This window comes from Mchenga conophoros, linkage group LG15 (genome assembly GCF_057382185.1).
Source record: "Mchenga conophoros isolate Kocher_MC1m ecotype Shallow Benthic linkage group LG15, M_conophoros_male_GT1.1, whole genome shotgun sequence".
Lineage (NCBI taxonomy): Eukaryota > Metazoa > Chordata > Actinopteri > Cichliformes > Cichlidae > Mchenga > Mchenga conophoros.
In genome coordinates, this window is record NC_140540.1 from 40,614,410 (window position 1) to 40,631,871 (window position 17,462).

Genomic DNA, 17,462 nt, shown 5'->3' on the forward strand with positions numbered 1-17,462 from the left:
TGCAACAGCTAAAGCTACAAGATTAAGAAGCTGAATTAAATATGTGGACACTGCTAAGCTAATGAGCAAGTTACACATTTTTTTTTTTTTTTTTTTAGAGCAGGAGCTGCATGATATTAAAGCTCACACATGCAGCTGTCTGTGAGCTCAGTTTTTTCCTCACACTTCTGATTTGTTTTTGGCAGCAGCTTTTTTCTTTTTGTGTCCTGACTCATGTGTGTAAAGCGTTCATGCCATCAGCAACTTGTTTTTGTTTGTTTGTTTGTGTTGTTGGTTTGAAAAATAAATAAATTTGTGATCATACTTGTGGATCACAGTGACACATAATGATTAGGCATATGATTTACTAATGTCTAGTTTTAGAGCTGTGAGCAATGCATCCACATTGAGATTAAAAGCCTGGTGCAGACTTTATATGAAGCTGCTATAGAAAGAATGGAACCTTGTGGGAAAAGTTCAAATAAAGAAGTTTTTTAAATCCTAACTTAAAAGTTTGAAATATGTAAGATGTGTGAATTCTTTGAAAAAAATAGAAATGACCTAAAATGCCTTAAATATCATCATCAGTGGCACACCAGTGGAGAGAGTGGACAGTTTCCGATACCTGGGTGTCCACATCACTCAGGACCTGTCATGGTCCTGCCACATCAACACCCTGGTTAAGAAAGCCCGTCAGCGTCTCTTCTTCCTCAGAAGACTTAGAGACTTCCATCTGCCACTGAAGGTGCTCAAGAACTTCTACTCCTGCACCATCGAGAGCGTCCTGACGGCAAACATCTGCACCAAGCAGGACAGACGAGATCTGCAAAGAGAGGTGCGCTCAGCCGAACGCATCATTCAATCAGAGCTCGCTGACCTGCTGTCCATCTACACCAAGCGGCGCAAGTCCAAAGCTAGGAAGACTATGATGGACCTCTCCCATCCCAACAATGGACTCTTCTCACTGTTGAGGTCTGGGAAGCGCTTCCGCTCCCTTAAGGCCAAAACAGAGAGAATGAGGAGGAGCTTCTTCCCCCAGGCTATTCGGGGCCTGAACCAGGTGTAGGACTGGACTCTCCCAAACACGTCACTATAAGACTGGACTCTCCCACACGTCACCACACGCACCACCACACATTTCCTATAATCCTATAATTCCTATAATTTATAATCTTTATAATCTTTATAATCTCTTCTGCTATTTGCACATTCTTTACTGTAAATTCCTAAGTTAATTTGTAAATTTTGTAGTAACCTGTAAATTGTAAATATTGTAAAACTTTTCTTCTGTCATTTAATGGTCGGGCATTGTACAGCTGCAAGCCTTTCACCCCCATGTCATACTGTGTATGGTTGTGTGTGTGTGACAAATAAAATTTGAATTTGAATTTGAAATAAAAATGTAGTGTCGCATCTACAAAAAAAAAGAAGAAGAAGCATACAGTAACTTAAAACTAGCATTACAGACAAATACAGTTTTAGCATTGCCTGACTATGATAAGCCCTTCTACCTGCATGTAGCGAGTCATAGAAGCGAAACCGCTCACATCCTCATACTCAGCTCAAAGTGCAGAACTCACAGCAGTAATACGTGCATGTGAATTACACGAAGGGTAAGACATAAACATACACACAGACAGTCAGTATGTTTTTTCAGCAGTACATCACTTTGCAAAAATTTGGCAGAACAGAGGAATGATTACACTGGACACCCAGTACAAACACTATTAGAAGTAATAATATTGCCAAAACAGTTAGGGTTGTGTAAATGTGCTGCACATCAAAAAGATAAATCAGAAATAACTAAAGGCAATAACTTTGCAGCTAAAGCAGCTAAGTTAGCCGCACAACAAACTGTAGACACATTAATGTCTGCATCCGCTATGCAAATACCATTTGACGTCCTTAAAGACGAACAAAGCGCAGCACCAACCACAGAACAAAAGAAATGGTTAAAGTGTGGAGCACAACTAAAAGATGATCTGTGAAGGAAAACCAATACTTCCTAAGTCCCTACACAGAACAGCAGCATTAGTGACCCATGGGGTAACCCATGGGTCATCAGGAGGGAGGCTCCAGATCATTATTACACACTTTTACACTCTAAATGTCGAAACTTCAGCAAAAGAATTTGTGAGAACATGCATGATCTGTCAAAAACACAATTCACGAGGCAGTCTGAGGACAAAAAGAGGACATTTCCCCACACCACCTCATCCATTTCACACCATTCATATGGACTTCATTGAATTAAGTGAAAGTCAAGGCTCAACATATGCTCTAGTGATTATAGACGTATTCTCAAAATGGCCAGTGAAAAAAAGCAGATGCAATCTCAGTTGCAAAATGCCTATGTAACCATTTCATTCCAACATATGGCATCCCTACTCTGATAAGATCAGATAATGGGACACATATTTTGTCAATGATGCGATCAGTAAAGTCTCTGAAGCACTAGGATTCAGCATAAGAAACCATTGTGCTTCTCACCCACAGAGTCCAGGCTTAGGCTTTGTGGGGATGAACAAAAGTATTTTACCAGCATAATATAATCTGCAGTATGATCATTGCTTTAACAATGTAACAGATAGCTTTAAGATGGCCTTAAGATGTTTATGCATACTGTTATCATATTAACTTTGTATTTCAGATGCAGTTATAATTATGTTATACACATTGCATATCTACGCTTATTTTGAGTTGATGTTTGGTTCATTAAGGGTCTTAAGCTTCACTGGCGTGACTGTCCAGGTGATACATGCTGAGGGAAACTAGAACATAGAAGAAATTGCAATACATGCTTACAAAACACTTATATCAGGTTATTTTTATTATCATTGATAAGTTCATATTTTTGTATTAAGCTTTTAGTAGAGGTGCTTGATTAAAACATTTATTTAGTAGATGATATATACATAGTTTCAGTTCAGGTTAGTACATACATGAGAGTGGCTTCTGTCTCTCTGTCTGGTGAGAGGTCAGGAGCTAGTCGGCGAGGTGAAGTAGGGTGCAATTGTGGTTAGCACACACACACACACACACACACACACACACACACACTCAGTTAGAGAGAATCATTTATAGGTGAAAGTTTAAGCATGTTTTGCTTGGGGTTGCAAAAGGAGCAGTTTGTCGCAGAACTGCAGCTGATGTGTCTGGATGACAAGCGAGCATCCGGCAGTAACAGGATGTACCTGTTATGATGACGACGGCGGCGTTCTTTTTAAATTGTGTTAAAAGTCATTGTGGTTTTGACCTGATCTATGTATAAAATGTATCTGTGACGTTGAAGGGGCGTCATTAAATTTAAGCCCAGGTGATGTAAAATATCTGTTTATGCTTTGATTAAGTCGAAGATCAATTGCTGTCTGTGGTGATCTTCCCACGCGTGTTTTAAAATCATCGTTTGACTTCACCCGGCCGGATCAGTGTGGTTATTCTTCGATCCCCTCTTGTACCCTTCCTCAATATTGAACCCTTAACAGCTTAAAACAGAGACTCAGAAAATGCATGGAAGAGACAGGAAGACCATGGCCTGAATGCACAGGCCTAGTAAAAATGTGGATGAGATTAACACAAGGCTCTCAAAAACTTACACCATTTGAGGTTGTTCATGGGAGACCTTTTCCACTATCCTTAGACAAATCTGTCAGAGAAGCAACTCTGGCAGAATGGATGGCAAAACTATTAGAATTTGAATGTTATGTTTCTTTCCACTGTGTTCCTGTTAATGATAGACTACAGATTTACCCTAAATTACTAAAATATCAACATTTTAATGTGAGAATCAATTCTAGAACATAAATGACTGTATTGGAGGAATCAATATTTCAGTATTGATCCGCACATCACTAGTACAGGGCTCTGTGCTGGAAAGCTAGCCAGATGCATGTGTACAGAAACCGTGTGTGAAAAGTGGTCAATAAAGAGAAGCCGTAAAGCATTGTGGCGGAGGTGTGGTCCTGGGTGCGGCTGCAGGGGAGGAGTGGTGCAGTGGGCTCAACGGGGCGGTGCTGGAGATGCCGGTGAGAACAGCTGATGGCGATTTGGACTGATAATGGTTTCCCTCCCTTTTTATAGTGAGACAGAGAGGAGCGGAGAGAGAGGGAAATCAGCTGGGACCGACAGCTGTCAGACTGTGTTCAGTCATAACCTGGGAAAATTGTAAATAAATGTGGAACCTGGTGATAAAGACCTGTGTGTGTGTGTGTGTGTGTGTGTGTGTGTGTGTGTGTGTGTGTGTGTGTGTGTGTGTGTACCTGTGTATAGTGCATTTCACAAGCATGTTCATGCAAACATCGTCGGGTCTGCCGTGATATGTTTAACATGGGACTTTTGCTCCTGAACCTCTGCAGACCGGAGCTGTACGAAGTCACTTTCCTCTTTACGCAGGACTGTAAGCTGTCATCTGTGAGGTGTGAGCGGTGTTTGTTTTTATCATAGTTCAAGGTGTGGGATAGCTACTCAAATACATATGTGGAAGATCGACAATCAACAAATTAGGCATACTGGTAGACCGCTCTCATCAGAAACGCAAATAAATCTGCTCAGACATCATTAAATGTTCTGTTTTCTTCAGATATTTTTTTTCTTGCGTTTTTCCATACTTGGCCTACCTGGGGTTGAAAGTCTCGACAGGGGCGGATCTAGAAAAATCTTCTTATGGCGGCATGAGGGTGGCAAAGAAATCAAATGGAGGGGAAAAATCAAAGCCTTTTTTTTTCAAAGACATACGCAGGTGGTTACATATGGTTAAAATGATTCAACTGCAGTAAGTGTGCACGTTTCTCATATCAATATAGTCCATTACTTGATTATTGTCTGTGGCCCACATGATTAAACACTTTAGTTACATAAAACATGTGAGTTTAGATTTTATCTGCTGTATAGCCTGTATGATAAATTAATATGTAGCCCAATAAGTATAAAATCCAGAAAGCTACACAACATGGGGCGGTTCATTTACAAACACAGGTCTAACTTGAGTTTCACACAGTTTTTATTAGAAAACAGTCAAATTGTTAAATGCTTAAAGTACACAAAATGTCAGAAATCTGCACCGTCATGAACACAAATTTAAACCTAATTTTTCGTGAGTTGTTGATTAACCCTCCGAGGTCTAAATCCCACGTTGTGCACATCAACATCACAGATTTGTACAAATAAAGTTTATAACAAAGACATGTTAAATATTAAGCTCTGGAAACAGCTTGTTGTTTTTGTTTGGAACATGTTGTTTTGTTGCCATAGCGATGCCTCCAGGGAAAAGTTAGGGATTTAAGCATGTTTTGAACGAAAACATCAGCATATGAACACAAAACTGAAGAGACACTGCAACCGTATGAAAGCAGACCACTATTTAGTGACATTTCGACGTTTCCCTGAGGATTAACTGCTCTGTAATTTACCAAGAACTAAAGTAAGCTCAAATTTCACTTTACAAACTTAAGATCATTTACTTCAATATAAAGCCTGATTTTCCTGCCTGCCAGGACAGTATTTATGTACTTTACATTGTGCAAGACTAGACTATATTTTCCATCATAGAGAGGATGATGTGGATCTATTATTCAGGAAAACAAATGAAGACTTAACTATTTGTCAGCTGATGTAATATTTGACAAATTATACATAAATGAGAAAATGTTCTTAATCATATCTGAGTGACAGAAGCTCTTTTTAACACGATTATTTTCTTAATTTAGGAAAATAGAGAAGACTTAAGTTTTCAAATTCAAATTTTATTTGTCACACACACACAACCATACACAGTATGACATGGGGGTGAAATGCTTGTAGCTGTGCAATGCCCGACCATTTTGTTCTCCAACAAACTCTTAGAATTTCTGAGAAACTGAGGCTGCGTCCACATGTACACGGCTGTTTCTGAAAGCGCAGCTTTGTCTCTGCATTTGGGCCTTTCGTCCACACCTAAACAGCAGATTGAGTCACTGAAAGGTGAGATTTTTAAAAACTCCTGCCAGGGTGGAGATTTTTGAAAACGACGTTTTTGTGTTTAGGTGTGGACGAGGAAAACGGACATTTACTCAGGCAATGTCAAAAGTGTGCGCCGCTGTTGACGCTGTGGCCACGTTAGTGTTTACATGAGATCCATTTCTACAATGGCGGATGTAGACAACATACTGTGTCTGTTACTCTTAGTATCTGCAGTTTTTACACGCTTACATATACACACACAGTTACTGTGCCTCCATTTAGAAACACAGAGGCATCAGACGTGGCTTCTACATTCAACACAGACGCTCTCCCAACCCAAATCCTGACGTCGGTTTGGAATAAATGTCATTTTAAAAAATGACATTTATGTATGCTGTATGCATTTTGTCCATTCCAAAGTTGTGAGTCTGTTCCAGCCAAAAAGCTGTCTTTAGTTATTAACATTTGAAACAATGAAGGCACGTGAAAGTAACACAAAATTAGCTGCTTTTCCAGAAAAAGACAAAAACTTCTCAGAAGTACGTAAGGTTTTGTGAGGTTTTCCCACCCAGGCTTCTAGACTTCTGATTGGCCAACATTTCCACACGGTTAAGATTTGGCGTGTTCTTGACAGCGTTTCAGTTTGTTTTTAGCGTTTACATGTGGAAGGAGATATTTTTTCAAAACTGCACATGTGGACTGGATTTTTTTTAAACGAAAAAGGAAAACGTGCGTTTTCAAACACAGCCGCGTACGTTCGGACGCAGCCTGAAGTCATCACAAAAAAAGCAAATTCTCTGAACATGCTGAGTTGAGGTTTACTGATCATTGTTGTTTTGTGTTCCTTGTAGTCAAAATGAGTGGAAGAGGAGATGGATCACACAATAACCGTCATGGTAAGCACATGTGCTCAGTCTTAAAATGGATGAAAAACAGATTTTCAGCAGATAGTTATGAATGCTAATTAAAAGATTAAATGATCTTGCAGGCCGACAGGTTAACCCACAAAGGTTTGAAAGTGGAGATCAGGAACCAGCTAATGAACCAGTTAATGGACCAGTTAATGGACCAGCTTTCGAGCCTATTCATGGACTCCGGGGCTTCCAGATCGATCTTTATTTTCTTCTCAATGATATGTGTTGGATGCTGAATGAGCTAATAGATGTATTAGTGGAACAATATGTTAATTACCGTCACAATGCCAATGACAATAATGTCAACATTCAAAATATGAATGTGAGGGACAATAATGCCAATGCTGACAACAATGAACAGCACGAGGATCATAATGCTGTTGTTGTTGGTGGCATTGAAAATGAGGATTCTGATGAGGCATTTGAAGACTGTGAGGATGTTCACCAGTACATCCCAGAAGAGGATCCTCAGCCAGGTGTATCCAGGAGGAGGTCTAGAGAGATGGATGAAGCAGATGTGGAACCAAACAAAAGAATCAGATGGAGCGAGGAGTTTTCTGATGACGACTCTGACTTCTTCTCTGCTTGTGACACTGATAGCGAGGGCTGTCCTCAGCAGGTAACAGAAGAAGAACCGCAGCCTGGTGGATCCACGAAAAGGTCCAGAGAGGAAGATGTAGACGAAGAAGAGCATAATAGCAAAAAATCCAGGCTTGCAAACTCTGATTTGGGGACCAGCTCAGCTGTGTACGACCACTCTGAGAGCAGCAGTGATGAACTTTTTGAAGATGCGCACGAAGAGCTTGACAACCATGAAGCTGGAGGCTCGAGGAAGCGTTCCCGAGAGGACTTTGAGGAAGAAGAGGAATACTTGCCTGTTTGCAAACTTTGGAGGTGTTCAAATGAGTCCAGCAGCAGCAGTGATGAAGACTAACACTATTTCGACGGGTTTCTTCAGTATCCTTTTAGTAGGCTGATGGCCTACTCAGGTGACCCTGAATCCTCCATGCTGCAATAAGCTGGGCATACACTGTGCGATTTCTTTCAGTCGCGTTATTCAGCTCCTGCTCAAACTGTACGCTTGACTCGCAGGGGTGAGAAGTTTGTGCCTCCATCGCTTGTGTCCAGATCACACACCGCACCGCCGTTCGACTCCATCTTTTCGCTCTCATTTCTGCGTTTGCGCGTGGGCAGTGTGAGACGCTGCGGTGACACCCTCAGGACGACCCACAGGATTTCAAACAGGTTTGGTTTTCTTGCGAGCAAACGATTGATGATCGGGAGCTGGTCGTGAGGTTTTAATTGCTTCTCATTACCCCGTTACCCTCGTTATGTAGACGATGCACGACACACGATTAAGGCCAAACTCGGGACGACTCCCAAAACGGTCGCACGACTGAAAAATCGGCTCAAAATGGGCCAAAAAGAGCACAGTGCATGCCCAGCCTAATGCTGCCGCGGGATTCCCATGATGCACTGGGTGTTTCTTCCTCACCCACTATGTTTAACAGACCTCTCTGTACTGAATTGTACTTGTTATTAACCTCTGGCTCTCTTCCACAGCATGTCTTTATCCTGTTTTCCTTGCCCCTCCCCAACCGGTCGCAGCAGATGGCCGCCCCTCCCTGAGCCTGGTTCTGCCGGAGGTTTCTTCCTGTTAAAAGGGAGTTTTTCCTTCCCACTGTCGCCAAAGTGCTTGCTCATAGGGGGTCATATGATTGTTGGGGCTTTCCCTCCCCTGTCTCTATCCTTCTTTCTATCTACCCCCCCCCCCCCCCATCTGTCCTCTTAATCTCTTCTTTACAACCCCTCCCCCCCATTTTCATTTCCTCCATCATCTCTCTACCCTGTGTTCACTTTTGAGAACACAGGGTAGAGAGATGATAATAAAATGATAACAATAAACACAATTGGCTACATTTTACATGTGTCGGATCAATGTCTTCATTTAAGTCTGTCTTTGTGTATAATATGCATACTTTACAGACATTGTTTGACTTGTTATCATTCAAGACCTGATGGAGAGGTTGGAGCTGTGCATGTTTAATGCTACGTTTCGATCAAGAAATGAACTTGTAGCATAAATGTCTACTCATCTGTGATTGTATTAATCATTTCAGCTTCATAAATCAAACTGACTCAATCACCAAAACCAAAACGGGGCTCACACAGTAGTGTGTCCTTGACACAGCTGGGTCAGATAACTCTAGTGAGAACGCGTTTGTGTACCATCACAGACTAACACATGTACATTATCTCATCAGCAGAGGCTTCTATAATCTTACATTTCATGGCATTTGCATTCTACAAGCTTATTTATTGAGAAGTCTCAATAACAGCATGTTTGTGCAGGTGCTGCTTTGTTGCACAGACACTAACTCACACCAATATTCCCCCTTTTCACAAAATAAGCATTCTGCTTCTCTTATCCTAAAGCGTCTTTAATCTTCCGTCAAATGCCATTCAGTATTACTTGATTCCACAAATTTAAACAACACTCTAATACCAAGTACGCCTGTAAAGATTCCCTAAAATGTTGGAAGTGTTTAGACATAAAATTCACGGAGGTTAAGGAAAGCTGAGAGAGAACAAGGGGTTTGGGGAAAACAACAATACTGAGGCCAGAAATGCAAAAGCATGTCTTTTTCTGGATTCATGTTCAAGGTGGGTATCGGTTTTCACAGGGTCTTCAAAACCCACAACAAACACACCTGTCGAGTTTCCAAGTGACAACAAAGAGCCATTTCAAATCTCAAAGCGGCTAAAAACCGCACACACCCACATTCCAGCTGACAAGCGGAGGATCGTTTTTTTCAGCTGGATGTTCGACCTGCCTTTCTGCCATTTCCACCCTTAAACGTAACTCCTCAGGTCATGACAGATAAGCAATCACATTCAAACGTCCTGGGAATATTACAAAACATGTATCTCATTGCCTCCTCTCTGTGTTGACCCATCTTGTGTTCATTCGCATTTGTGCTCCTCAGAAGAAGAAAACAAAACAAACAAAGTTTTTAGAGCCAGCCTCCACATACCTCTATTAATGATCCTTCTCATATTTTTGGACCTCAACTGGATCTTTGAAAACCTCCCAGTGAAGTCACTGGGATCCAACTTATCCACTAACAGACAGCCGATACGGTCCAGAACGATCCCATCCTGGCCTTCACTCTGGTTCACCCCCTGGTCCTGATTTTGGTTCAGACAGTGGCCACTGGAACGATCTGAAGCACTGCTTTCAGCCCCAAGGCTGGTGGTGCTTTTGACATCTTCTAGAGACATGTCTCACTATTTGCTCATTAGCCAGTCTCCACAGGAGCTCACCGACACCTCGTAGGATATTGTCAAAATGTGGCCCTCCTCAGAAAAGGAAAGACAACCTTACATTGTTCCACAGAAGCCTCAAAAGAAAAGAATCCTTGTTCCAGACAGGTAAAACTTGAAAAGAGGAAGGAAAAATATTTAAAAAGGACATTTTCATTTTCTTCATCACCTTTTTCCCCACATCTTGGTATCCAGTTTCCTTTCAGGGTTTATTCTCTTTATGTTGTGTTCATCCCGAGACACTGAGCTCATCGCTTTGTTGTTACACAGATCTCCTGAGAGTTCAGGTCTTCCTCTCAAAGCTCTTCCTCACAGTTGTTTAAGTTTTTTTTTAGTTTCTTATTTTATTTGAAAGCAGATTTCAGTTTTCTGTAAGACCTTTCCTTCTCTTTGCGTGCCACGCTTCAACTCTCACATGCTCTCGGAGCGTTTCTGTCTATTTCAGCCCTCTGAGGCACAGCTGTGTTTCTTCACTCTCACGTGGTGAAAAATAAGGGAGGGGGCCAATTCCAAGGACGCAGCTTGATTGGGTGGTTTGTTAAATCTGAGTGGTTCTTTTAGCCCCTCCACTCCTTTGCATTTTCTTCTTCTCTTTTTCCTCTCTAAGGCTACGTTCACTCTGCAGGTCTTGATGCTCAATTCCGATTTTTTGATCAAATCCTATTTTTTTGTCTGCTCGTTCACACTACAAATAAAATGAGACAGCAAACGCGCTCTAGTGTGAACCAAAGCGGCCGCATGCGCAAAAGAAGACGTCACACACAACGCGCTCTGTTTAGACCCAGAGCAAACAATACAGGGAGTGCAGAATTATTAGGCAAATGAGTATTCTGTCCACATCATCCTCTTCATGCATGTTGTCTTACTCCAAGCTGTATAGGCTCGAAAGCCTACTACCAATTAAGCATATTAGGTGATGTGCATCTCTGTAATGAGAAGGGGTGTGGTCTAATGACATCAACACCCTATATCAGGTGTGCATAATTATTAGGCAACATCCTTTCCTTTGGCAAAACGGGTCAAAAGAAGGACTTGACAGGCTCAGAAAAGTCAAAAATAGTGAGATATCTTGCAGAGGGATGCAGCCGTCTCAAAATTGCAAAGCTTCTGAAGCGTGATCATCGAACAATCAAGCGTTTCATTCAAAATAGTCAACAGGGTCGCAAGAAGCGTGTGGAAAAACCAAGGCGCAAAATAACTGCCCATGAACTGAGAAAAGTCAAGCGTGCAGCTGCCAAGATGCCACTTGCCACCAGTTTGGCCATATTTCAGAGCTGCAACATCACTGGAGTGCCCAAAAGCACAAGGTGTGCAATACTCAGAGACATGGCCAAGGTAAGAAAGGCTGAAAGACCACCACCACTGAACAAGACACACAAGCTGAAACGTCAAGACTGGGCCAAGAAATATCTCAAGACTGGTTTTTCTAAGGTTTTATGGACTGATGAATGAGAGTGAGTCTTGATGGGCCAGATGGATGGGCCCGTGGCTGGATTGGTAAAGGGCAGAGAGCTCCACTCAGACGCCAGCAAGGTGGAGGTGGAGTACTGGTTTGGGCTGGTATCATCAAAGATGAGCTTGTGGGGCCTTTTCGGGTTGAGGATGGAGTCAAGCTCAACTCCCAGTCCTACTGCCAGTTTCTGGAAGACACCTTCTTCAAGCAGTGGTACAGGAAGAAGTCTGCATCCTTCAAGAAAAACATGATTTCCATGCAGGACAATGCTCCATCACACGCGTCCAAGTACTCCACAGCGTGGCTGCAAGAAAGGGTATAAAAGAAGAAAAACTAATGACATGGCCTCCTTGTTCACCTGATCTGAACCCCATTGAGAACCTGTGGTCCATCATCAAATGTGAGATTTACAAGGAGGGAAAACAGTACACCTCTCTGAACAGTGTCTGGGAGGCTGTGGTTGCTGCTGCACGCAATGTTGATGGTGAACAGATCAAAACACTGACAGAATCCATGGATGGCAGGCTTTTGAGTGTCCTTGCAAAGAAAGGTGGCTATATTGGTCGCTGATTTGTTTTTGTTTTTGAATGTCAGAAATGTATATTTGTGAATGTGGAGATGTTATATTGGTGTCACTGGTAAAAATAAATAATTGAAATGGGTATATATTTGTTTTTTGTTAAGTTGCCTAATAATTCTGCACAGTAATAGTCACCTGCACACACAGATATCCCCCTAAAATAGCTAAAACTACAAACAAACTAAAAACTACTTCCAAAAACATTCAGCTTTGATATTAATGAGTTTTTTGGGTTCATTGAGAACATGGTTGTTGTTCAATAATAACATTATTCCTCAAAAATACAACTTGCCTAATAATTCTGCACTCCCTGTATTGTTTGACTGATGGCCCTTAATATAAAGACTTCGGACTTTACGTTTCCCAATTTTTGCTTTAAGTTATTTTGTTAATTACATAATAATGTAACTAACCTAATAATGATCCTTATTGCTGTTTTAGAGAGGAGCAGTGCTTCAAAGGATAGCTGCAGATTTCTGTCAGAATCTGCAGATTATACAGTACAAATAAAATGTTCACGTTTCTCCAACGTTGTCTTCCCAGCAGTTTCACCGGATGGTCAGGAAGCGTTCGCGATGTCTTCTCGGGCACTTCACTGGCACTGATAGTTGGCGTCTGTCTTGTGTCGGTGACGTAAAAGATGGATTTAATGCGACTTGACCATCAAACAGCAGTCGCTTTCTGAAACATCAGATATGTATCGGATTCAGCACCACATACGAAAGTGACCCAGATCGGATTTGTGCCGTTCACACTGTCACACCATGATCGGATATGGGTCGCAGAGGGTCAAAAAAATCGGATTTGATGCACTTTCGCCTGCAGTGTGAACGCAGCCTAACTGCCATTCCTTAACTGTGATTCCTCCCCTGAGCATCCCTCTGTTTTTATCCAGTTTTATGTAGACTGCACAGCTTTTCAACCTTAGTTATCACAACACTGCCAACAAAGAAAGAAATGTGTCACTGCAAGTCAGAGGTGAAAGTTGAGCTGAGAAGACAAAGCGGTGCCATCCAGTCTCACGTTCAACATTCAGTCTGGATTGTAGAAACTACTTCCTCCCACATAGTGTGAGTCGGAGACTGTGCCACAATCAATTGTTTTTTGTGGGGTCTTTTATTATCATAGAATTAATTATTAATCTGAGAACGATGGTTATTTTAAACCCTATTTTTTCACATTTTCCTGCTGTGTACCTCTTACTTTAACCTCAGCAGCCCAAAGCAACCCCTTGTATTTCTTGTCTGATCAAATTGCACCATGTGGGACCTCTGTGACAGGGGACTTTTATCTAAAAGTTACATGTAAGAATCCTACATTCCAATTTACTTTATGAACAGTACAAAAGAATTAGCAATGAATTAAAAGTAAGTCACTAAATGTTAGAATTGGCTGGTTGGTGTGTGCTGAACAGGGCTGATACTTTATACATGCATGGCTTCATAAGACTGGTTGAAACAGGCAAAGTAACTGACATGTATGTTTACATTTACTGCATGTTTTACTTCTCAGAGTGAAAATGAAACGTTCACTTTTAGCAACTGCATTTTGCGCATGCTTTCAAAACTACTTAGATTTTTGTTTTGTAATGTAAAAGTATGAACACCACACTGTACACTGCATACAAGGTTGTATGCAAAAGAACTGCATTCCATACATGCGTGTAATTATTTTTAGTAAGTGCTGGGGAAGTATCAAAGGCTTGATTGTCAGACTAATAATTCATTTTTGTTGACTTAAAGTAAAACATCAAAGTGATTAAATTGATTAAAACAGCCTGTATAAGTGAAAAGATGTGTCACGAGTTTAAAATTGATCAGGTTTAAAAGTTGTACCAATGCACCACTGCAATGACCATATTATGTCTGCCAGACCCCCACGACCCCCACCTCCTTATTGTGATATTTTGCCTCAGGCTTTCTGCAGGTCTTTGGAAATACGTTTTTAACTCATTTTCAGTGCGGTCCTTGTCTCTGACCATGTCTTTTAATTGTTAAGCCCCTTCACACAAAACTAAGAACCATTCAAACATAAGGCACCTAACTCAAGGGATGAACTGGTGTTATGTCTACACATAAGACAACTTGCTAAAAAGAACTATACATAGTATCTGTTGGGGGAAAACTCTGTAAAAGACCCAGGAGAAATAAAGACACAATGAGACAAAGTTACTTTCTTTATCAAACGTGTACACGGGTGAGCTGCTAAGAACAACTCACACCATGCACAGTGGCTTGGTAATTTTTATAGGCACAGAGCACAGAGACAGTGAGAACAGGATAACAAATAATAAACAGATAAAATAAAACAACTCCATATATGGTGCTAGTCTCGTCAGCAGAGAGCTAGGGAAGATAAAACAATCTAAAACAATAATTCCCAGAAACAAGATGTGTTTGCTGGGAAAGTCTAAAAAGATAATTCTAAACTAATCTAACCATAGGCAGAGGGCAGACAAAAGGCATCTTTGTACATTTAAAAGAAGGTAAAGAAACATAGAATCATTTTTCCTGTAACATTCCCTCCTGTTTTAACTTATTTTAAATGTATACAACAATTGTCTGTGAAGGTTATTTATTAAGTATCTTAAGCAATTTTTTAATTTTCAAAATGTCAGCATAGCAGAAATGGAAGTCATCTGGTCTAAAGAATAAAACAAAAGAAAATAATAAAAAGAAAAACATAGTAAATGAAAATCATAGTAAATGAAATAACAAGTGGAATAAACAAGAAAAATAATAAAACTAAAACTACAAAAAATAAAAGATAAAAACCTTATATTTTAAAACGAAAACTACAAAAAATAAAAGGATGAAAACTAAAATGAAAACTTTGTATTTAAAAATGATGAAAACTTCATATGTAAAATGAAAACTTCAAAAAAAATACAAGGATGAAAACCTTATACTTAAAATGATGCAAACCTTAAATTGAAAACTTTATATGTAAAATAATGAAAACTTCATATTTAAAATGAAAACTTCAAAAAATAAAGGATGAGAACTTCAAAAAATAAAAGGGTGAAAACCTTATATTGTACCTGCATAAACTACTAATGTGTTAATCAGTGCATGATCACTTGAAAAAGGCAGAAGTCATTTTTAATCACCACGTCATTCATTAGCAGTTATTACAAGTTCTCCTCTAACAGAATTGCAACGGGATGCTGTTCTTCTTTAGGCACGGCAACATAAGCAGTCATTGTAGTTGTTATCATCTTTGAAATCATTACTCTTAGACATGGCGGTGTAGCTGCTCCAGATGTGTGGTCAGTGACATATTTTTGCAGAATGGACAAATTCTGCAAAGCTTCATAAATGTCTCCTCCAGTTTCGTATCCATCAGGGATAAAAGTGCAACATGTTTCCCCGATCAGCTTGCAAACTCCTCCTTGTGATGCTGTTAGCAGGTCTAGTGTCAGTCTGTTCTGCAGCACCATCGTTCTGATGGCCTTCTGTTCTCCTGCTAAGGCGGTTCCCAGGGTCTTAGTCAAGTTGATGTGTCGTAGCAGAGCATATCGGTTGATTTCCACATGATCCCGCACCTCGGCAACTCCAATGCCGGGGATCAAGCTCTGTAAGAATTTCACTCCTCCTCAGATGCGAAACTCTGGTTCCTTTACTGCTGGGTGCCGTCCGTGCACATCCTGTCTGGTAATGAGTCTTTGTTTGTAGTATCATTCGGTAGCTGTAGTTGGAGCGACAGTTGAGGCTCATCAGTGTCGCGTTACTGGCACAGGTTTCGTTGAGTGAACAGTCCATACACTTCCTCTCGTTCCTTGGTGGGCAGAAAGTGTATATGTATTTGCATAGCAGTCAGTTTTATTATTCAAGTAAGCTGTAGTGTTCATAAACTGCCACCAGAAATTAGTGGCATAGCCATGGGGAAACTTGGTGTACTTTCCTTTGTCATACAGTGTCTGCCTTTTCTCCATATAACGTGACTTGTTGTCCCTCACGGAAGCAAAGGTGAGGAGCCCGGCCATGGTCAGGGCCGCTGCAGTTGTTAAGAGCCACCACCTCATGACGACGGGACACACCCTCCTGTCGCGAGTAGACCCCCCGGCCAGGAAAGCTGACCCCTCCACCGGGCGAGATCACAACAAGTGGGCAAGCCTGCCGTCAGCTGTGTTTAGATGGCTTCACTTACTGGCTCTGATGGATGCAAGATGGTCGTTCCGCTATTTTGCAAGCTCCAGTTTTTCCTTTGGAGCACCTTGATCAGAACCCAGTCACCGGGCTGTGATCTGCAAGACACTTGATAGACATCATTACATTCTTCGTCATTTACAATCATCTCTTTATTTTCCTACAACTTAGACATACATTTTGCTACTGAAATTGTATCTGCCTTTTTCACTGGGTAGATTTCTGGCCACTTTGAGAATACATCTATAACCACTAGGGTGTATTTTTACCCTTGGCATTCATTTAGCTCAATAAAGTCCATATGGATTGTGTGGTCTCAGGTTTCCCTGAGCATTATATTTTTGACACGTCATGCATGTTCTGACAAATTGTTTTGCTGAGGTTTCAAAATTTACAGTGTAGAATTTACAGTGTAGAAATGAGAGTATTGTGTAGAATTTACAGTGTAGAAATGAGAGTTGACAATACTGGTCAGTCCCCCCGTTGACAAATGCGTACAGCCATGAGTCACTAATGCCGCCATTTTGTGGAGGAATTTTGGCAACACTGGCTTGCCATAACACATCATTAAGTCGTTTGTCAGAACTGCACCGTGTTTTAGCCATTTTGCCTGCTCTGCTGTGCTTGCTGCTTTTTGTTCATTTTTCAACACATCCAGTGGAATCTGATGTGTGTTTACTGCCATCAATGTGATGTTTGCCTGTTGTGCCGCCTATTTTGCTGCTCTGTCAGCAAAATTGTTGCCTGTAGTAATGAAAGAGTCAGTAGGCGTTGTAAGAGGTTGGCATGCTGGTTTGCCAGTTGGTGTAATCATTCCTCTGGTTTTCCAGATTTTTTGCAAAATGATGCACAGCAGAGAAAACATACTGGCTGTCTATATAAATGGTTATTTGTTTATCTTTGTGTATTTCACATGCGCAACAATCTCGTGTGAAGTGACCTTCCTCTCCACGGTTCTAGCAGGCGTTGTCTCTATGTTATCTGCTGTTTCTGCGTGGCTGTCTGCGGCCTTGGTGTTTGTGACTTTGCTCGCCTCTCTGTTCCTGATAGCCACCTGCGAATTAGTGTTTTAGTCTGTTGTCAACAGTCAGCCTTATTTTTAAGTTACAGAATGCTTCTCCCTTTTT

The 17,462-nt window shown here is 41.0% G+C and overlaps 1 protein-coding gene across 1 annotated transcript; it reads left to right on the forward strand.

Moving 5' to 3' along the window:
• The first annotated feature begins 5,271 nt into the window (after positions 1–5,271).
• On the forward strand, positions 5,272–8,748 carry LOC146558926 (uncharacterized). The gene is made up of 3 exons (XM_085247860.1): positions 5,272–5,398; positions 6,768–6,812; positions 6,905–8,748. The coding sequence occupies exons 2-3, from the start codon at positions 6,773–6,775 to the stop codon at positions 7,762–7,764; spliced, it is 900 nt and encodes a 299-aa protein (XP_085103986.1). The 5' UTR covers positions 5,272–5,398; positions 6,768–6,772; the 3' UTR covers positions 7,765–8,748.
• Positions 8,749–17,462: the final 8,714 nt, after the last annotated feature.

What these genes read in the sequence shown, in the direction of transcription:
- LOC146558926 (XM_085247860.1), top strand. Translation starts at nt 6,773, where the DNA reads ATGAGTGGAAGAGGAGATGGATCACACAATAACCGTCATG. An exon ending in ATCACACAATAACCGTCATG is followed by an intron (nt 6,813 to 6,904) that starts GTAAGCACATGT and finishes ATGATCTTGCAG; the next exon opens with GCCGACAGGTTAACCCACAA.